Source organism: Vicia villosa, linkage group LG4, assembly GCF_029867415.1.
Source record: "Vicia villosa cultivar HV-30 ecotype Madison, WI linkage group LG4, Vvil1.0, whole genome shotgun sequence".
NCBI lineage: Eukaryota > Viridiplantae > Streptophyta > Magnoliopsida > Fabales > Fabaceae > Vicia > Vicia villosa.
This window is the reverse complement of record NC_081183.1, coordinates 60,812,173-60,835,306: the sequence shown is the minus strand read 5'-3', so window position 1 is coordinate 60,835,306 and position 23,134 is coordinate 60,812,173. Positions and strand designations below refer to the sequence as shown.

At 38.2% G+C, this 23,134-nt stretch overlaps 1 protein-coding gene across 1 annotated transcript; it reads left to right on the top strand.

Annotated features, from left to right (window-relative positions):
• Positions 1–20,483: 20,483 nt before the first annotated feature.
• On the top strand, positions 20,484–22,009 carry LOC131594851 (chaperone protein dnaJ 49-like). The gene is made up of 2 exons (XM_058867057.1): positions 20,484–20,663; positions 20,758–22,009. The coding sequence occupies exon 2, from the start codon at positions 20,787–20,789 to the stop codon at positions 21,852–21,854; it is 1,068 nt and encodes a 355-aa protein (XP_058723040.1). The 5' UTR covers positions 20,484–20,663; positions 20,758–20,786; the 3' UTR covers positions 21,855–22,009.
• The last annotated feature ends 1,125 nt before the right edge of the window (positions 22,010–23,134 follow it).

Genomic DNA, 23,134 nt, shown 5'->3' with positions numbered 1-23,134 from the left:
AGCAGAGTCGCCAGCTGTAGCAACCTTCCCTAAAAATTAAGACTTAGAGTCGCCACCTATTATGAAGGGCGAATAGGAAACCCTACGCAGTTATGAGATTCAGGGTAAGTTATTATAATCAGGTTGAGGGAAGGTGTTAGGCACCCTCAATCCTTTCCTAAAGGCTAACATTGTAAAGATAAGGTTTATGGCAATAATTATAAGGTTTATAGCTAATGAATTGAAAAGGGTAAAAAAATAAGATTTAAGAATGAATTGAAATTATAGGGGGGAAACTCGCCTTGTTACCAAGTGCCTACGTACCTCCTTATGGAGGATCAGAGTCAACGTAGTTCGGGCACAGGGTTGTACGCCTTAGGATTGAATTTGTGATTTGAAATTATTTAAAGGCTTTTTGAATGGCCTATCGTAGTTTTGAAATTTGTTTTGAAAGATGAAAGTGTTTTGAGGCTTGGCATACAACCCTGATTTAATATGGTACCGTTAGATGCGGTGACCAATAGATTTGGTCAGTATAGCTAACGGATTACGGGGCATTGCTGATTACTCAGATCGATAGATTGATCATCGCGGGCAGCAAATTGAAGGTGTTTTAGATTTAAAATTTAGTTTTATCTCTCGTCTAATGCGACTAATAGTTTTAGTCGGGTCGAGGAGAGAATTGATTTAGAGTTAGTAAATTAATTAAATTAAAAAGGAAATTATCTTTCGTCTAGTGCGACTAATGGATTTAGTCGGTTCGAGGAAAAATTAAGTTATAAAAAAAACAATTAAATAAATCATTCAAGTTATAAAAATTTAATTAATTAGTTTTTTTTATTTTATTTTTTAGATTAGGTGCAGGGGGTGTATTTTGTTATTGGATAGAAAATTATAGGGTGTGAAGAGCGAAGGTTTAGGCCCATTAGGATGTTTTTCTTTACGCAAGGGGGGGTGTAGGTTTGTTAAGGGACAGTAGTTTGGGGTGTGTTAATAGCAAGGGCTTAAGCCCAATATGACTAAGGATCCGTGGGATCCAGTGTGCGCAGGAGCACGGTATTTGGGTGGGCGTATAGGACGTGAAGCGTTAGATTTGAACATAGACTGATCGGACAATCTGCATGTGTTGGTGTTGAGGGTACATGATGAAGCTAGCTGTACTGAATCATGTTCAGTAGCAGCGACAAGTGGCCATGAGAGGCCACATGTCCTTCATCCGGGACCGGAGAGATGACTACACACTCCCCCTATCTCTCACCTCCTTCCCATTTTCCACTTCCCTTTCTCTCTCTAAACTTTTTCTCTCCCTCACTCGTTCTCTCATCTTTTTCCACCCTTCAACCAAGCAACCCAGAACCACCACCACACACCGCCGCCTAACCCCTAGGACCACCGAGACAAACCCAGTTTTCGGTTGAACGTCAACCGTGAAATTCATCCCAAAACCCAAACGCATGAACCTCAAGAACACCTTCGTCTCCTCCTCCGTAAACCGCCGTGAAACCCAAATCTCCGGTTGAATCTCAACCGGGATCTTCATACTTTCGAACCAAACCAACCTAGAAAATCCCAACCCTAGCTTAATCCCTTCAAATACAAGCACCCTGACCCCAAATTAAACCCAAATTTACAAATAAACACACACAATCAAGCAATCGAAGGAACCCTAAGCTAAGTCCAAAGATTATGTTACCTTTTGTTCTTGAATGTTGGAACGTGTAAGCTCCCCCTCGCTGATTTCTTCTTCTCCCTTTCGTTTGCAGGTACGACGAATAGGTGGACGAAGATGTGCGGCCAAGGTCTCAGCGTCCAAAAAAATTCCGATCCCCCTCTTTGTTTTTTTTCTTTTTAGTTCTTATAGTATTAGGGTTTAGGTTAATTAGGAAACATTAGATTGATCAGATTATTAGGATTAGTTTGATTCTTTGTAAATTGATTTGTAAATTGACATTTTTAATTTAATACATTCAGATTTGATTTGATTCATTTGTTAAGATTAGATACTGTTCGTTATTGATTCATCCATTGATTCTGTTTTTGAGATTTGATTCGTTTGAAGATTAGTGTTGCTTGATTAATCCATGGGCCTGGGTTGAAGGATGAATAGCTAGGGTTTCGTGGGGTTGCAGCGGTGCTGAAGTTCGTTGGATATGGAGGATGAACAGGACCCGGGTCGGTTTGACCCGGTCCGCCCCCTGGTCCATACACCTGGCCCAATACCATTTGCCCTAGCCCCCTTATTGGATCCGGTTCAATTACTGGCCCAAATACTTACTTTATCAACCTCAATTAACTAATTAATTAAACATATTTAATAATTTGGTTAATAACACTAATAATAACTAACGATAGTACTAATCAGTAGCATACTTAACCCTTGACAATCCATCCTACTTATTAAATATATAAACTAATCTACTTGTAATTTAAAATAATAATAGGATTCTAAGTAATACCTAATCCTAATTAGCCTATTTTATTAACTAACTAAACTCTTAATAATTTTATGACAATTGCAAATTAGATTTTTTTTAAAGTTAATAATATTAATTAATAATAATATTTAAAATAATACCAAAATTATCTAAAATACTAATCTTAATTAATAATACTAATAATCTTAATAGTTAGTAACAATAATATTTGAAAAAATGAAAATGATAATAAAATGATTAAATGAAACAAATGGGCCCAAAACTGAATTGGACCTCAAATTGTTTGATATTCACACCTCCACCAATTTATACGGGCATTTTATAAGAGAGCGAGTTTAATAATAGGTATACTAAACCCTATGGCTCCTAATTTTTAACACCCATAATAAATTAATACGGGAATTGCACCGGGTAAATTTTGGGGTATGACACTCAACACAAAAGTAGCTTCTCATAGCTCTTCGTGGAAAGCTGCTAACGAATCAACTGTCAAAGTTGGTGCCCTTGAGCTTGAGCGTGCGAAGCGCTAAAAAGAGTATGAAACTTTTGGGGCGAACATCAAATCTTGGGAAGAGAAAATTAAACGCCTCCAAGAGAAAGTGAAAGCTGCCAAGTCTCATCAGGAAGAAATCAAGCAATCAAAGCAAAGAGAATTGGATGAAGTGGTACAAGCGGGGATTCAACATATCGAAACGGCGCGAAAATTAGTGCCAGAGATCGAAGAGTTGAAGAAGCAAAAGGCCACAATCGAACGCCGCTTGTCATTATGGACCTCTCAATATTCCACCATGAAAAATAATCTTCCTGAAGATTTTGACTGATTATGATAATCCTTGTAATGCCTTTTTCATTTTTTCACTTGTCTTGCTTTTTTGTAATCGAACTGGCCAATGAATATATATATATATATATATAATATTTATTCTTTGACTATACATATATTCTACCATGCGATGTCACAGATAATATTTTTAACAATTTTTTATTGTCAAAACCTATTCTTTCAACCATCATAATGGCCTCGATAGCTTACGCACGTGACATGACTATTCTTCGCAGTCACTTCATTTTTGACTTGACGTTTCCACTCCACTAGCCGTAACAGTCAGTTAATCATGACTTCACTTTTTCCAAAACGTCTAATTAAGACGTGCGTGTATCAGTTTCCATCATGATTACATTTCAACTTCCAAGGCTAGAAACAGCAGACTCCATATCTTCCCTCGGGGATCCCACACGCGGTCCAATGAGGTTTCAAAGCGTAACCACCCTTTAAGACAATCACCCTCTATATAAACCTTACCATTTTTTTACCATTTCTTCATCCTCTTCCACATTTTTCATCAAAGTTTCATCTTTCTTATACCTCTCTCTTGCAGCAATGACGCCTCTAACTTATAACAACATTATCTCTGCTATCCAGAAAGAGTTTAAACCTTCTGCTGAAGAGTTTTACCAAAATGGCATTGATGTTGATGAACTATTTGCCACCCAGAACTTACAGGTTTATCTCGGAATTTTAGAAGGGTCTATCCGAAGATGTTGGCTGATTTCTGGATGTTCGCATCCATCCAGATGGACCTAGAAGGGAAAACCACAATCGTTTCCCGAGTCTACGGGTCTCGCATTATCATCTCTCCAACACTCATTTCTTAAGTGATGAGATGTGAAAATACTGGTCTTGCTTTTGACGACTCTTTTGCCAGGAGTACTTCTGATGTTTTAGCGAGTATTTTCGCTAATGATCCTTTCAACGCACTCCTATGCAGAATCTGGCATCAACTTCTGATGGGCAACTTTCGCCCACGAAAGGAAGATCAAGAAAGTATCATGGTGGAGGACCTGGAGTTCATGCTCTGTGCTCTCCAGAAACGGAAGATCAACATACCATTGATGATCTTCAAACATCTCACCAAAGTTGTTGCCATTTCTCACCAAGGCAAACCCTCTTGTCTTCCTTACGAAAGATTGCTATCTCATATGTTTGTCAAACTAGGGATAGTTCAAAGGTTACGCAGGGATGGATCCCTTGCCTCTTTCGAGGCGGAAAGCCTACCTTTGCTAAGCTTAGAAGATTTGCAGCTTAGGGTTAAATGAAGGGTGCTGACGACATCGTGGGTCTTTACTTTTGTCTTGTTATCCTTAGTATTTAGTACTTATTTTGCTTAGTAGTACTTATTGTAATTTTTGGTATGCATATATTGCAACCTATTTTGTATGTATCTCATATTTTGTGGTAATGAAGCATATTTTCTCTTCAAATCTTCGTTTACCTTCTGTTACCAACATTGTTTAAGGATTGCCATTTTGGCGAACATTCGCCATTTCAGCCCACGACGCATATTTTAATATCTACGTTTTTGCAATCTTTACTTCATGCATGACTGGCTTGTATCTTTTCAGATACTTTCCGTTTACTCTTAGAATCCTACGATCTTCTACCAATTCTTCATCTCATAGGCATTATTTGAGAATACCTTTAAAATTCGAAAAGGGCCTTCCTAGTGTGGAGACCATTTGCCTAAAGCTTGGTTCTTTCGATCTATAGGCAAAATAACTTTCCAAACTAAATCATTATTAATGAACACTTTACCTTTCACCTTTTTGTTATATGCTCTTGATACCCTTTCTTTTTTCCTTTTTATCATCTCCAATGCTCGAAGCCTTTCTTTGTCCAAATCGACTAATTCATTCATCATCATTTCCCAATATATATTTGGGGGAATTTCCTCTTGTCTTTGAATCCTAACTGATTGCAAGTATATTTCGACTGGAAGTACTGCATCATGTCCAAACGTCAATTGGAATGGTGTAGTATTGGTAGCCTCTTTGGGAGATGTTCGACAAGCCCACAGCGCTTGATCCAAAGTCTTGTGCCAATTCTTAGGTTTCTTTCCTACATGTTTCTTTATCAGACCAATTATCACTTTATTGGCTGCTTCGACTTGTCCATTTGCTTGAGCATAATAAGGTGTAGAGGTGAATAACTTGAATCCCATTTCTTTCGCAAACTCTTGCATCTTTCGACCGGTAAACACTGATCCCTGGTTTGTGGTTATGCTTTCTGGGATTCCAAATCTATACAATATATGTTTTTGAATAAACTCAATCACAGTCTCTTGGTCTACATTGGCTAGTGGTATTGCTTCAACCCACTTTGTGAAGTAGTCTATTCCTACTAATATTATCTCTGGCCCTTGGATGATGTGGGACGGATTTCTCCAATTAAGTCTAATGCCCAACCTCTGAAAGGCCATGGTTTAATGATTGAACTCAATTCGTTTGCAGGTGCATGTTGAATACTTGCGTGTTCCTAACATTCCTGACAACCCTTGGCGAACTCTATGCAATCTTTTAGCATAGTGGGCCAATACATTCCATAGCGAAACAAAAGCCATTTTATTTTGTGTCCCGCTTAATGGGCACCACATGCCCCACTATGCACATTCGAGAGTGCCAAGTAAGCTTCGGCTTCGCCCAGGCATTTTAGTAAGACTCCCTCAAGGGTCTTCTTGAACAATTCATTTTCCATCAAGAAGTATGATAAGGCTCTATATTTTACCTTTCTATCCGTATCTGTCGAAGGATCTTTCAAGTAGTTTAAAATTGGACTCCTCCAATCTGTATCTGCTAAAGAATCTATATTTAATACTTCGAATTCTTCTTCGTTGGCGAAGCCTAATTGTGAATTCTCTAGATCGCTTGGAGACAATTTTGTGGCCATTGCTTTTCCTCTTACCTCGATCAACTCTTCTAATTTTTCCTTTGATACTTTGTATCCCGAGGCTAACTGTGCCAAATCATTTGCTTCTTGATTGTTTACTCTTGAGACGTGTTTCAAATCCACATATTCGAATTTTTAAGCAACCTATTTGCTATGACAAAATACATGATCAAGTTCTCTTTGATACATTTGTACTCTTTTGTCAGTTGCTTTATCACTAATTCTGAGTCTCCTTTAATTTCGACTCTGGTTGCCCCTAATTCCAACAAGGCTTCAAGTCCAGCAATTAGTGCTTCGTACTCAGCTTCGTTGTTGGAACATAGAGGGCCGTCAATTTTATACTTGAGCTTTGTTGGAATTCCATTAGGAGAAATTAAAAGGATACCAACTCCACTCCCCTCTTTGTGTGTTGAACCATCGAAGTATAGCTTCCAAGGTTTCAAATCAACATATTGCTGAGGGTTTTCAACCACTGCATGATCCACAATGAAATCTGATACAATTTGTCCCTTCATTGCCTTAAGAGGTTGAAAGATTAATGAATATTCAGTAAGGGCTAAAGCCCATTTGCCAATTCGACTATGCAATATTGGTTTGGATAGCATGTGTTTAATAACATCGAAATGAGATGAAACGTAAACATCAACTGGCTTTATATAATACTTGAGTTTTATACAAGAGAAATATAAACAAAGGCAGAGTTTTTCTATGGCACTGTACCTAGTTTCCGCATCATTGAGTACTATACTTAAATAATAAATGGCTCTTTCGATGCCATTGTCATCTTCTTGTGCTAGCATGCTACCTATTGTATTATCTGAAGCTGAGATATAAAGGCGCATATGCTTCTTCCCATTTGGGGGGGGACAAGATGGGTGGGGGCATCAAATATTGCTTGATCTTTTCAAAAGCTTCTTGATGTTCAGCATGCCATTCGAACCTTCCTTGCTTCAGTCGAAGTAAGGGGGAAAAAGCTTGCGTACGCCCACTTAAATTAGAGATAAATCTTCTTAAGAAATTTATCTTTCCCAATAGTGATTGCAACTCTTTCTTCGTGGATGGAGGCTTTGGTTCCATAATAGCCTTCGTTTTATTCTGATTAATTTCTATTCCTTTCTTGTGGACTACGAAGCCTAGGAAATCTCCAGCCTGCACAAAGAAAGCACACTTAAGGGGATTCATCTTCAAGCCATGTTTTCTCATTCTTTCGAGTGATTGGCTAAGATGATCAAGATGACTGTCATCTGAAACAGATTTTATAACAATGTCATCTATGTACACATGCATGAATGTTTCTATAAAATCGTGAAATATAGAATTCATTGCTCTTTGATAAGTTGCCCCAGCATTTTTCAAACCAAAAGGCATAACAACCCATTCGTAGGTGCCTATTGCCCCAGGACAACGAAAAGCTGTTTTGGACACATCTTCTTCTGCAATGAAAATTTGATTGTATCCTGAATATCCATCTAGCATACTTAGATATTTGAACCCTGCGGCTGAGTCTACTAGCATGTCTGCCACAGGCATAGGATATTCGTCTTTAGGGGTTGCTGCATTTAGATCACGAAAATCTATACATACCCTTAAAGAACCATTCTTTTTAATAACAGGTACAATATTAGCAATCCATTCGACATACCTCGTAGTCCTAATGAATTTGCAACGAAGAAGTCTTTCGACCTCTGCTTTAATCTTCGAGAGGATTTCTGGTGCGAATCTTCTAGGAGTTTGCTTGATTGGCTTCTTCCCTTCTTTTATGGGCAACCTCAATTCGACCAAGTCCCTCCCTAAACCAGGCATTTCATCATAGTCCCAGGCGAAACAATCTTTATTTTCTTTTAATAATGCAATGACCTTTGACTTTAGGGCTGGCTCCAACTTTGCGCTGATGTATGTCACCCTTTTTTGATTATCGTCTCCAAGATTTACTTCTTCGAGTGGGTCTTAAGCTAACATCTTTATATTTGGTGCCATTGGATCTTTTTCAAACCCCAAAGGTTCTTCATCATATACTGCGTCTAATCTTTGGCTTGCTTCTTTGCTTGAAACCTGTTTGTCCTGAATTGTATCGTCAGGTGGTTGTGGGATAAAGTGTATCCCAGGGCCTGATACTTCTGATTCTTTTTGTGTGGCTTCAACAGCTATGTTTGATAGTTCGGCTTCAAGAGCCGCTTTTCTTTTATTTTTGGCTATGTAAGCCGAAATCTTTTCGAAGAAAGATGACTCAGGCATAATCAACGTCTTCGTCCCAGTCAGTTGGTCGTATTCCTGGTAATCCCACAATGGGTTCTGTCTCTTCTAGACCGTCCATTATTTCTCTGTTCCACTGGAATCCATTTGGGTGTAAGGATAGATAATACATAGCATTTTTATTTGGAGAGTATATATCTTCTGCTGCATTGCATGGCCCTATGTTGGCTAAATTTATGTCGAAACTGGTTTTGTTGACTTGATTCACTTCAGCCATATAGTAGCTTTGGTCTCCTTCAATGTTTTCAACTATTCCATCTTCTCTCCAAATGGTTAACCTTTGATGCATTGTCGAAGGTACGACAACTACCCCATGGATCCATTCTCTTCCCAACAAAAGGTTATAATTTGCCTTTGCTGGTATAACCATGAACATAGTTGGCCTTGTGACTGAACCCATAGTTAGGTTCACTTGGATAACTCCCAAAGTATGTCCTACTTTTCCTTCGTAGTTGGACAAGACCATATTACGTGGCCTTATGTCGGTGTCGAACATACTAATCCTTTTCAGCATATATTGGGGCATTAGATTCACTGCTGCCCCTCCATCAACTAGGACCTTGTTAATGCCCATATTTTTAATTTTGGCTCTTATGTAAAGGGGTTTCAGATGATTCCTCATACCTTGGTCGGATCTTTTGAAGAATTCATTCTGCTCTTCAACAACCCCATTATTCAGCACATAGTAACACGCAGGTCTGTGTTTCGCCATCTCTTCTGCGTCAGCTTCCTCACAGTCTTCGACTTCCGTCTCTTGGTAAAATTCGTAAGGAAGAACTGACACCATATTGCAGTTGAAGTTTATGGATGACACTCCGTCTGAATCAAAATCATTAGTCATCTTATCATCTTCTTTCCAAGGACTATACTGCATCTTTTCTTCTTCTTTCTCATTTTCAGAGCTGAAAATTTGCGTTCCACCAGAGGTTTGCTTGACTTTGCCCCCTGCATTGGGACTTTGGTGCTGTTGGATTCTCCAACATCCTTCGCCTTGCATTCTTTCTGGGCTTTCTTCATTCTCTAGTGTCTTCTCCACTGAGATCTGGACATTGGGTTCCTTCCTTTGTAATTCTCAAGCTTGTACATCTCTCGATTTGACGTCTAGAACTGCTTTCTATAAGCCATTGCAGTTCGTCCACCTTGGTCCCAGCTTCGCCATTTGTTATTCCCTGCACCAGCTTGTGTCCATCTATCCATGGGTACTTCTATAGGAAGTTTGAATGTCACCCTTCGAGCCTTGGGATAAGGGCTATCGGGCCTTCTTGATGGTGTTCGATTATTGAACACATACATGTTAGGGCTGAGTCCTTGAATCTCCCAACCAATAGAGAATAATATCCTTTCGAATGATTCCGCCATCTGGTTATCATAAACTGCCCCACATCTGGGACACATAATGATCTCTGTCTTTGCCTTGTGACATCGAACCAAGAAACTCACCAAGCTTTCTTCTGACCTTGGGTAAACCTTCAGCAACTGGTTCCCTTGCCTCCAATGCCCCTGCATTTTGTTTCGTTGGGCCCTCTCATAGTTAGCCTGGACCCTTTGATTCAGCATAATTGAGCACCTTGGGCACATTAGCATCCGTCCAGCATTTTTCTCGTGACACCTCCAGAGATACTCTTTTAAGCTTTCATTTGCCCGTGGATTTCCATAATTTCCTTTTTCTCTTTCTTTCACCAGACACTTCTCTAGTTCCTCGATTTCAGATAAAGGTTGTCCAACGTTCACCATATTGACCTCTGCTGGGGGAACTTCAGAAATTCTTATCTGTTGGAGCTTCACCCTGAGGTCTTCAGTGGCCTCGCTAGTTTTCTCCATAGGACCTTCAGTGGTCTTTGACTCAAATGATTCTTCAACATCAGCATTGAAGATTACATTGTTGCTTAGGCTCACAGTAGCCTGCTTTCCTGTCGAAATCATCTCCCATTCTGCAATGTCAGCTTCAGACACATCCACCATATTGATGTCGACTGGTTCAGCATAGTTGGTGTCAGCGACATTCAGGGGATCAACATCGACCTTCATGTGGTTCTTTCCTTTATCAGCGAACTTTAAACGTCCATCCTTGATAGCATTTTGAATTAGATCCCTGAAAAGAAAGCACTGCGAGGTTTTATGGCCTAAAAAACCATGATATTTGCAAAAACCTCGTTTCTTCCGTTGTTCCAATGGAGGAATTTTGGAATTGGGAGGCACTATCATCTGGCCATCTTTTACTAATAAATCAAAAATTTCGTCACATTTAGTGACGTCAAAAGTGTAAGTTTTCTTTGGAAATTTATCACTCTTGTCATTTTCGACAGGATTTTTCCCATTCGAAGAGGTGAGCAATTTACAAGAGTAAGGGGGTGCTTCTTTTAATTCAGCTAAGTCTATTTCGACCTTTTTGAAACTGTATGAATCTTCGAAAGTTTCGCCTTCAGCATCTTCAGCTTCAATATATATGCCACTCTCTCCTTCTTGTAATTCTTGTTTGCTTTGGCCTTTTCAGCTTTTAATCGTTCGACTTGTCGAACCCTATCTGCCAGTTGGGCCATATCCCTCAAATATTGAGTATCCAATTTCTTTCTAATTGAATAGTCTAAACTGTCTGCAGGCATTTCGACTAATTCATGTTCTGGGACAATTGTGAAGCATCTTGACTTCAGCAAACGGAACCTGTTCAAGTAGTCATTTATGGGTTCCGTGAATTTCCTCTTAATGCTAGCCAACTCTTTCAAACTTATCTTGGTTTGTCCCATATAGAATTGTTCATGGAACATCCTCTCCAAGTGTGCCAAAGCATCTATGGAATTTGGAGGTAAGGTGGTAAACCATGTGAAAGCATTTTTTGTTAGCGAACTAGGGAAATATTTCATTCTCAAGTTTTCGTTGCCTGCTAAATCACCAGCCTCTGTCAAATATCTGGATATGTGTTCCACAGTCGATTCACTAGTATCCCCTGAAAATTTTGTAAATTTGGGTACTTTGGTACCCCTTGGTAATTCAGTTTGCAGAATATACTCCGCTACATGGGAAGTGTAATTTGGACGTCGAAGTCCAGTATTAAGGCCATTATTGGCCATAATTCTTTCTATCATGGTGGTTAGGTTATTTTCCGTCGCCATATTGTCTCTCCTAACCCTGTGTAATACTTCATCTGGATGTTCGTCCCTATTAACTACAACTAGCCTAGGTTGTTCTTCGAGAACTTCTTGTTGACCAGTATTGGTCCTTCGGTTCTGATTTTCCAAATCTATCACTTGGTTTCTTTCGACGGGTCTCTGCATAGGTGGCTGAACTACATCTTGAACGGGTTCTAAGACTGGTTCGCCTTCTCGATAGGTAGACTGGCTATTTCTTCGCCTAGTAGATGTTTGAGGGGCTCCAAAAAAATATGCCATACGACATATTTGTGAAGATATTTTTTGGTATGTTTCTACATTATCCTAGTTAGTCCTGGTAATGTTCATGATCAAGGGAGAAAAATTGATCCCATTTCTCTAGCAAGAACACCCACCATATCGTGGTTACTTGCATCCATCTCATGCCTAAATGCTGCTTGACTATTGGTAGTTAAGAGAGGCATTTGGCCCGATGGGCCTGTATTCTGTGCGCTTCGACCTACTGAACCGACGTTAGGCGAAAATGTCGCCGTACTAGGTTGAGTATATGTAGGTCCTGCACCATGTAATCCTGCCATATATGATAACAACATTCCATAAGGATTCCCAGGTCTCCAACCCTCGAATGATGATGACGGTCTTGGGGTATGTTGTTGATTTGCGAAATTTGCCGCAAAATGTGGTATTTCTGTTGTGCCTGTAAAGTAAGGCACGGTAGTCGAACTAGAGACTGGCATTGTCCCTGTCGGTACTGATGTATTTTCGGGCATGGCCTAGGAACTAATTATGGCCGCAGACCCTGTCGAAGCGGGTATCTCCTGTGCTTCTGACATAGAAGTTGAAACATTTGTAGTACTTGCTGCTACTGTTCCTGATCCTTGCGGGGGATCTTGATTTCCCCTTCCACTGGTCGAGTTAACCATTTTCTTGTTGTAACTTCGTTTAGGAATCGGTTGTGCGCAGTTGGATCTTGATTTCCCCTTCCACTGGTCGAATTGACCATTTTCTTGTTGTACCTTCGTTTAGGAATCGGTTGTGCGCTGTTGGTTAATTTACCGTTCCTAAGGTTCATACAAGGTCTTGATATATTCTAGACAAAAACAAACAATAAATTAATGACAAACTGTTTGACACCGTCCCACTGGGTGTGCCAATTTGTTTACGATGATTTTCGGTAAACAACCGCTAGTCCTCCAAACTATAAATATACTTTGGTTACTCGCAGGATCAACTAGATTGATCCTAGGACATAGTCAAATAGTTTCCTTTCAAGATAATTTGGTTCATATTCGTTGGTCTTTTGCTTCGAAAACTTCGTTATGGTATGAACGTGTAAATAACTTGCGAAATAAACTAACAAAGAAAGTACACAACTGAAACATAAACTGGTTATAAACGTAAGTAAAACTTGGACGAAAATGTAAAAGAAATGCAAATTTCAGAAATGAAAAGTGCAGGAATGTAACAACTTATCGAAAAGAAAAACTGGAATTAAAGGAAAGACTAGGCGAAAAAGTAAAGGAAATTTAAAGACACTTTGATTATGTAAATAGAAATACAAACATATTAAAAGTGTGGTGTCATACGTACATTTCTCAGCGAACTCTTTCTCTTAACGCTTGATACTTGAGTAATTTGTGAGTGATTTGTACAAAATGAACACACTGAATCCTGATACTAAGACCCTTATTTATACTAATTCGACCCTAACAGTCCTACACTAATAAAATGCCACGTTGCTCACATGCACGCGTTTCGAATCCCTGGGGCGCCATCTGTCCTCGTTGGGTTATACAGAATATTTCGAATTTCAAATCCTCCCGCCTGAATCCTCTTTCGATACATGTGTCGCACGCTCGCGAAAAATGAACAGAGTCGCCACCAATATATTTATCCCATAAGGGAAAGGAATATCAGAAAACCTAACAAAAGAAAGGAACAAGGTCTTGCGACCAGAGAATCAAGGTACGGGAGTCGGTTACGCAAGGGGAAGGTATTAGCACCCCTCACGCCCATCGTACTCGATGGTATCCACCTATGTTTGTTTCTATCTAAAGGGTGTGTACTATGTCTATGTGTATATGCGAATGAATGCAGAATGTAGGGAAAATAAGAATTGTACTCGCACGGGCCCTACCCCGCTGCCTACGTATCCTTTTCAGGAATCAGAGTTACCGTAGCTCGGCTCAAGATTTTCTATTTGTTTTTGTGTTTTTTAGTTGGGCGGAGTTAACGTTCGCGCTCTTGCATAAGGGATCGCCTACGATGCATCGAGCGGAAATAACGGTGCCCTTAGGTGCCAACGAGGCAAAAGAAAAAGAAATGATTGGTTTGTGTCTTTTAGGGTAATTCCGTGATGACAAAACCCACTACAAGGTCTCGCATCACTTCCTTACTTTGTGTTAAATCTGACCATTTATTAGTGTTTTATGTGTTTTTGATTGGTGTTTTTTATGGGGATCTTAACTTTGTGACTTAGATCATACCAAAAAGAGTTTTGTTTTGCATATTTAGAGAACGCACATCGAGGCCTACGCCACAATCGTTTCTCTAAATAGCGGTTAAGAAATACATCGAGGCCTCACACCTCAATCATTTCTTCTCCGCTAAGTAAAGGAAATACAAAAAGGAGTTCTTTTGTGAATATTTAGAGAATGCACATCGAGGCCTACGCCACAATCGTTTCTCTAAATAACGGTTAAGAAATACACTGAGGCTTCACACCTCAATCATTTCTTCTCCGCTAAGTAGAAAAGAACATACATCGGGGCCTACGCCCCAATCATTTCTTTCCTACTATTAAATATAGTAACGGTATGATCCTTGTCGGTATTTTATTAAGTATTTTAAAGGTTGAAAAGAAAAAGAAAATGAGAAGGGAACTATTTCTAAATTCTAGTCTAAGTTGTCTATACAAGGGAATTAAAATAATGAAAGAACTATATACTTCATTAAAAGGAAAAAAACTATACATGGAATAGGCGAAAGAAAATCAATATACGGCGAATAAAGTTGAGAACTACAACAAGTAAATGACATTCACAAACACACATACATCAATTAAATCTATGGAAAAAAATCAAGACTAAAAATCAATTCCTAAGTCTATTAAAGGATTATTTACAAAGAGGTGTTAAAACAAAGAAATTCAAACATATTGTAAAGAAAAAGATTTATTAAAAAGTATCAAAACAATTAATCAAAAATCGACAAAAATTATGAAAATTATTCACATACTCTAAAATACCTAAAAACAATTTTTATGAATTTTTGTGCTCGAACCAAAAGGAATTATAAATTGAAAGTTAAAGAAAAACAAAAAATTTAAAATAAAAGCTCTACACTACCAGGGGGTGCATCAGTAATTTGGAGATGAACTAAAATTAATTACAAGCAAAGCTGGGCCTGATTCAGGGGGTGGTAAGAGCAAAGCGCTCAGGGCCCAAATACAACTGGCTGCGTTGGCGTTAGTGATTCAGGGGTGTGATTCAGAAGAAAAAAAAAAGGCAAGGCCCATAGCGCGTGGCCCAACGCTCACTCTCCTTCCCATTTTATTCCACTATTATTATTGTATCAGCATTTATCTCATTGCATGTGATTATTATGTGATTAAACGTAACATGAAAAAGAGTGAACATTATGTCAATTGGGTCAGGTTACTTAACTCACTACATGACAAAAACAGATGCCTAAGCCAATCACAACGTTCCACTTCATCACCCAATTATATGAATAAGACAAGACTAGCAATTAAATGGGAGGAGGACTAATGTCGTCTTGCCATGTGAGCACCTGGGGGCAGAAACGAGCTAAACACACACAGACGCCGGAGGGGCACCTCCGGTCGTCTTCTCCGATCAACACACGGCGGAGATATACAAATTTTTTCAGAAATGATAAAAGCTCACACCTTTCTACTCGTCTTCGCATGCTGAATCCAAATGTGACACTAGTTTTCCCTAATTCTTCTCCTATTTCTGAAACCGAAGGTGTTTTCAAAACCCTAACCTTATGAACCTCCATTAAAACGTGAGATCTAAACGTCAACGTTATCCCCAGCCTACGTAGAACTTAATCACGCGATTCAAACACGTAAACACTGAATAACTCACACGAATTGAACCACATTCAAAAGACAGATATTTCAAACGATGGCATAACACCGTGAACAAATCTTACATGCATACAATATATTCATCCTTCGCTAACATGCCAAGAGACTCGAAACACTTACCTGTTCAGATTCTTGATCCCGTTTTGAGGAATAAACTCAAGGTTTTGATGCGATGGGGACCTGTTCCAAGCTGGGATGAAGTTGTGGTGCTGATGAAGATGATAATATGAGCAGCGTATTGAAGCAGCTGGAAGTTCTTGATGATGATTGAGAGAGTTGTTGAAGGTGATGATGATGATGATTGAAACGGTTATGGAGGTGATGATTTTATGGAGATTGACGAAGGTTGAGAAGCTTGAATGATGAAGGTGATGAAGATGAGGAAGATGGTGGTTATGGCAATCGGAAACGGTTAGAGGTTGTTGAAGATTCTGTTATGATGGTTGTTAGAATGAGAGATGAGAGGAGGAGAAGAGAGTTTGAAACTGAAAAAGTGAAAATGAAGTGTGTCCGTTGTTTTGTGAAGGATCTTGGGTTATATAGTGTGTATGCATGAGTGTTTATGGTATGGATGAGTGTAGTGTAGTGTAGTGAATGCTTTCCTCAACTTAAGGTGCAAACATGTGTAGTTATCGAAGCATTTCACGTGCCTTTCTTGCTTCTGTATTGCGCATGGTTTGTAATGACATTCCTCATCATATGTTGGCTGCAGAGTTTTTTTGTTCTTGCCTAGCATTCGCAAACTGCCCATGGTGCTTACTTTAAGCCCATATATCTTTGGCTATGATTCTCCAATTAATTCAAATTTGTGCTCAAAATGAAGAGGGTATAAGGTAGACTAAAATTCATGTTGGAACTCTTTTGAAACGAAGCCTGGAAACATGAGAAAATCGCTCACAAACATGGTAACACACAATAGGTTTGGGGCACGCATGTGACTTATCCTGACTTCCCATTTGTAGCCAATATGTGACTTAGTTAAAGCACAACTTTAGGGCTTTGTATCTCATTGATCATGCCACCAAAACTAATGTACATTAGCTTGTTGGATAGAGAGCATAGCAAGGAAGAGTTTGGCACCAATATTGATTTCAATGGAAATTTGTAGACCTATAAAATTGGCTTCAAAGTCAACACACCATGTGTTTGATCAAATGCATGCGTGTGACTTGGGATTCTGACTCAGCTTTGTGCTACGAGACGTTTTGTGTCATCACCACTTTGAGGCCTTGTAATTTGTTCCACACTCATTCAAATGAATTTATTCTTGCTTCAATAAGTAGAGGACATGGAAAAGAGTGGATACATACCAAGTTTTCATTTTTAGGGTTCTTGAATTGCTCTAGAATTGGTTTCATTATGGCACACCACATGTTCGATGAATTGCTTCACGCGTGCCCAGCAATCTGCCCAGCCTCATGACTTGATTCAAATGAAAATCTCCCACTTCGAACATTAATAACTCTTCAACCATGCTTCAGATGAAAAAGTGTCCAACTACAAAGTTGTTCTCCTCCATGAGAGGAACAACTTTGATGTTGGAAATTTCTCCAAAAAATGCCATTTGCCACGTGTAAATTGGTGATGAAGTGAGCTGTTCATTAGACTTTTTAAGGACCAAAATTTTTTCTAAGTATAAAACTTTCCTTTTTTGATATTTTTCTATTTTTGGCAATTTTTGTCGAACTCTCGATTTTATCCGTTCTTTGACTTTTCTTGACCGATTTTCCACCAAAAGTCAATATTTGAGTGATTGACCTGATTTTGACCCAAAAGTCAACTGTTCTGATTTTTCTCCGATCTTAATGAAATCTCGATTAATCAGCTTCTAACCAATGGAAATCAACTGAACGCCTCCAGACAAGCATCATGCCATTTCTCCTTATAAAATCAGCTCTTGATTGATGTGTTGACCAAAAAGTCAACTGCGTTGACTTTGGTCAATAAACCCTAATTCAGGATGACTAGTTGAATTACAAGCTTGTATACTCCCACCAGTGCCTTGAGTTGAGAATGAGAAAACCCTAATCCAGGAAAACTTTGATGAGAACAAAGCCACATAATTACACCTCAGGCCCTTATTTTCTGATCAGGAATTCTTTGCCATAAAAGCTCTTTCTTGCCGGTCTTTGAATGGTGACAATGATATGAATGCATGAGTTGAATGACCTACACGAAATATGCGCATGATTGTAAAACCAGATAATTAGGGTAGGACAAATTTGGGGTATGACAACGTGGCAACGTGATCTTTAGCGAGAATGCAACGAAATACTACAAGCTTCAGTACTTTCGTATTTCAAAAAACGCTTAAGTCTTGAAGATAACTTATCTCGATTCAGCTTCGATTTCAATCATCTTCACCATAAATAACATTCTCGGAAATGGCCATTGAAAGCCATTCTTGTTTCTTCGAACTCTAAACCTTCACGAAACATATTCCCCAATCGAAATCTCAAGCTAACAGGATGACGCTTCGACGGTTTCTTCGTAACTAACCCCTGTCACACACAATTATAAATTATTGTGTTATGTACCATGCAAGGAGTAATCAGTTAAGCTCCAAAATGATGACACGACAAAAGCAGACTGCAACCTTCATGCAATGACCCTATTTCGGTTGAGAACCATGGTCTAAAGGCATAAGTGCTATTGTAAAGGTTAATGATGACAATTATGAAAACCTATATATTATTCAGTAACTCATGTGCTCATTACTAACAACCTGATTTCGATAGCAACATTTAACAAATGAAAACTAAAGAATAATGACTATGAGATACTTATCTTGAAGGTTATTAATCTTTTGGCGGATCAATAACAAGGTGTCATGATTATTCGTGAGGGTCACGAAGAGATTGGTCTCGAGACCCAGTTAGTTTTACCGGGGATCACCTTGTAAAAAGGTGATTGTTTCAGGACTAAATTTGTGTGGCTCGGGAGAAGTTTTACCGGGTTCCAAGGAGCTTACCCTCAAAGATGAGGGAAGCCTCGGGAAAGGGTGATTTTGAGACAGGCTGAGGGGATTTGGAAGCGGTGGGCTAGGCACCGTATTCCAAGAGGTTGTCTGGCTTATCCCTCGTACTGGAGCCCCTCTGTGTAAGTCATTTTGGAGATGGATCAGGTTGTCGATCACTGAGGTTTTGAGGCTTATTTGTAGCATAAGTCATAACCCCTATTGAATAGTCATGTTTTAATGACTATGTAACCGTCCATAATGACTTGTAACGCTTGTAACCGCTTATTAATAGCTTATAACGTATGTAACCACCTCATTAATAGTTTGAAACCACCGCCTAAGGAGTTATGCGTCTATGCCCGGTCGGTTAACACTACTCGGCTTGGAGACTTATGGGATGTATTATCGGCTTCTAGCTAAGTACCCGTCCCCTGCTTATATGCAGTTCTCGGCCGACTTATGCCTTGCCGGGTATAGCTTAGTGCTCGGCCAAATGCCCATTATAAGCTATAGGTCGCGTTCTTATAAATATCCCGTGTCCGGAACATTATTATTCACAACGATTCATATATCATTAATTCGAACAGCAAGATACCAAATTACTTTTGAATCGTTTATATCTTTAACGAAATCAAATTATCAACTCATTTTCACTGTACAAAAATAATAACTACAATATTACCATGTTGAATCAAGAAATATTATGCGCATAATAGAACTGTCAACAAAAAAAAAGTATTCATACTTTGTTCATAATTTCTGGTATGAAACAAATTAGGAATAAAATTGGATTCCAGAAAAAATGAAAAATAATAGTGTGTACCTTTGATAGGTTGAAGAGGAATCTGAAAGAGTAGAGAAAACAGAAACAGTGAAAAAATGCAATATAGTGAAAAATACTTTGTAACATTGAAAGGGTTGAATATGAATGATGGGATTAAGCATATAAATAGAATATTGAAGGGTTTATGGGTTACTCGAAAATGTAATAGTTCCCAATGTTTAGCTGATATAGTATCTGAAAAGTTTGCTTTGAAAAATGTGTAAACGTGATTCTACAATCGATTCTGATTGATTTGAAAAAAATATAAAATAATAAATAAATAACACAAGGAAACAAATGATGCATCTGATTAGGTTAATTAATGATAAATAGTGAAATAATATTATAATTTAAATTAAATAAAAAAATGTTGGAATAAATTTGGTGTTGACAAATAAACATCATTTATTGCCAAAACAATGTGGTTGAAGTAAGGATTTAAATAGTCATTTTTATCCCTGGAATCATAAAATTTTTTAACGTGATATCAAAAGAGTATATTTAATTTTTCCAGGTACTTAGATTTTTATAAATGTATATTAGATTAATAAAGTTATTCTAGTAAATGATATTGATTTTATCATTAAAATAAATCTATCAAATCTAATTATTTTTTTAAGAACTGGATATTGTTAAATAGGACAATTTCTTCTTTTATAAGATATAGGAAGTAGGGGTGTGCATGGTTGATTATTTTCAAAAACTAAATCATAACCATTTTAAAACCATTTAAATGGTTTGGATTTATAACCATAACCATATTTTAATCAAAATTGGTTATATAATTGATTTTTAAAAAAATTAGTTTTGAAAATTAAAATATTTTGACAATTAAAATATTTTGATTTGAATAATAACCGGATTGTAGCCGAATCCAAAATAATTTAACTGGTTAATAACCATTTAATTATATCGTATTATATAAATGGATAACTAAATCATTAATAATTAAAGTGGTTAATAATCAATCAATTACATCCAAATATTTAAAATAATTTAGATTTCATTATGAATTTGGACATCACGAGAAGTACATAGTTTGCTTGGCTAGGCTATAGATGAAAAAACGCGTTGCGAATGAGAGCAACGAGAGAGACTTTTATATATAAACGATAATGCAAGTAGTAAAAAAGGTTACATCAGAGTACAAGATGAACCGCATCGCACAAGCACCAACAACTTGAAAAACAATTCCCATCATATATTCACTTGAAACCCTAATTCACTCCGTTCTCGATCTCCCAACCTCGTCGTCTTCTGTCTCCATCTGTAAGTGCAATTCGCTTCGATCTAACCAATTCAATTCATATTTTTTATATAATTGCTTAAATTATCAAAACGAAATCACGTTCTGTTTCACCAGGTACATAGATACAGATCCGTTTTTGTAGAATGGATGGAAACAAAGACGATGCATTGAAATCCTTCAAAATCGGTAAACAAGCGTTGCAAAACGGTGATCGGAATCGCGCTTTGAAGTTTCTTAACAAAGCTCGCCGACTCGATCCCGCCCTTCCTGTTGACGATCTCTTGTCCACAATAGACAGAGATGAAGGGGATCGTCCTCCAGTAGCTTCCGACCCGCCTCCCTCCGATCAACCTTCCATACGACGAAGGTCTTCCGCTCCGGCGCCTGGACCTTCATCGTCTTCCTCAATATCATATAGCCAGGAACAAATTTCAATTATAAGAGAAATTAAGAGGAAGAAGAATTATTATGATATTTTAGGGTTGGAGAAGAGTTGCACTGTAGATGATGTCAGAAAATCTTATAGGAAGCTCTCTTTGAAGGTTCATCCCGACAAGAACAAGGCCCCTGGAGCGGAGGACGCGTTTAAGTTGGTCTCCAAGGCTTTTCAGTGTCTTGGTAATGAGGAGAGTAAGAGAAAGTATGATGTTTCTGGAGAAGATGAAGTGGTTTATGAAAGGCACGCTGCTGCCAGACCGGCTTCTGCTAGAGGTTTTAATGGTTACTATGAGGCTGATATTGATGCTGAGGAAATATTTAGGAATTTCTTCTTTGGAGGAATGGCTCCTGCTGCTAATTTTGGTGGGTTTAGTTTTGGAGGGCCGGGGATGGCTCATAGACAGCCTGCTGCTGATAATGGGTCTGGCGGATTCAATGTCCGAGCTTTGATTCAGGTGCTTCCTGTGCTTCTCATTTTGCTTATTAACTTTTTGCCTTCGTCAGATCCTGTCTACACTCTTTCGCAAAACTATCCCTATGAACACCGGCTTACTACACCTAAGGGTGTTAACTACTATGTTAAGTCCACAAAGTTTGAACAAGATTATCCCTTGGATAGCCGCGAACGTCTTACAATTGAGGAAAGAGTTGAGAGAGAATACTTTGGTATTCTTCGCCAGAATTGTCAGTTTGAGATGCAGCGACGCCAGTGGGGATATATCAGGGAAACGCCTCACTGTGATATGCTTAGGAAGTTTGATTCAGTCCGTTGATGAGTTTGAAACAAGGTTTAATTTCACTGTTGTCTTGCTTTTGAATTAGATGCAGATCTAAACTGCGTGTGATGATATTATAGAATGTACAACTTATTTTTTCACTCGGTAATTAGTGAAACAATTACTAATAAATCACTTTGTTGGGATTGTTAGCATTAGCAATCAATTTTCATGATAAAAGTCATTATATATGTCACATATATGATTACATTGACTCACGTTCCCAAATGTGCATTTTGACTGGCATGTATGTCTTAACATCAAGCATTTTAACTGGTATATATGTCTTTATATATCAATCAGCAATTCATAGTGTATCAGTAATAACCTATTTTGCTTTGATAATTTTGTTGATTTTATTGTTGCAAATTGGTGATTTCTGTGTATTGAGTTATTGCTTTTAGCTCTAACAATACAGCACGGATAGAAGAACCTTATGTTAGGGCGATTATGGATTGAAGGAGGCATAAAAAGATAGAAGGATTAGCTCAATGCATCAATGGATTTCCATCATCATGAGGAAATTATGTTTACATAGCATCATTACATGAAGTAATCGATGTCTTCAGTGAACACGTGATGGAAGTTTAATGTTTTAATAGATAGCTTGTTCTTTTGATTTCCTTTTAATAAGCTTGATCTCTTGCTGAGATATCAGTCTGGAGATATATTTGGATGCCAATTAACATTCTTTAATGCTTGATCTCTTGCTGAGATGTCTGTCTGGATACATATTGGATGTCAATTAACATTCTTTCTTGGTTATACGAGCAAAAGACCGAAGATCGTAGTGTCTGACATGTTAATGTTCTGCATGATCTACCTTATCTATAAGCATGTGTATTTAGTTTTTATTAGATAGGGTTCAGTAGCTGATTGGTCGTGGCTTCTGTTGTTCACCTTGCTTAGATGTGATGAGTTTGAGGAGAAACAGAACTGCCGAGTGATGTGTTGCGTATGTGGTAGTAGTATGCCTGTATGTTTAATTAATTAGGCTGAGAGAAGGTAGTTTTTTTCCCGCTACCTTTTCCCCGAGTTTGTGGCACTTTCTTGTGGAGCTTGGTACCTTTACTAAGACTTGAGGTATATGTTTTGGATGAAACAGAATTGATGTATATTTTTAGGCATCAGGTTGATAAATATAAGTACACACTGCAAGTCTGCAATTCAGTGTTATTATATGTTGATTCTTCTATTGACTAAGTCAATATTTTGTCACCGCATATGAGTTTTTTAACAGCGCCTGTAGTGATAGGATTTCCTATGTAAACTCTGAA

Excerpts from the sequence above, each read along its gene's own strand:
- LOC131594851 (XM_058867057.1), top strand. The coding sequence starts at position 20,787 with ATGGATGGAAACAAAGACGATGCATTGAAATCCTTCAAAATCGGTAAA.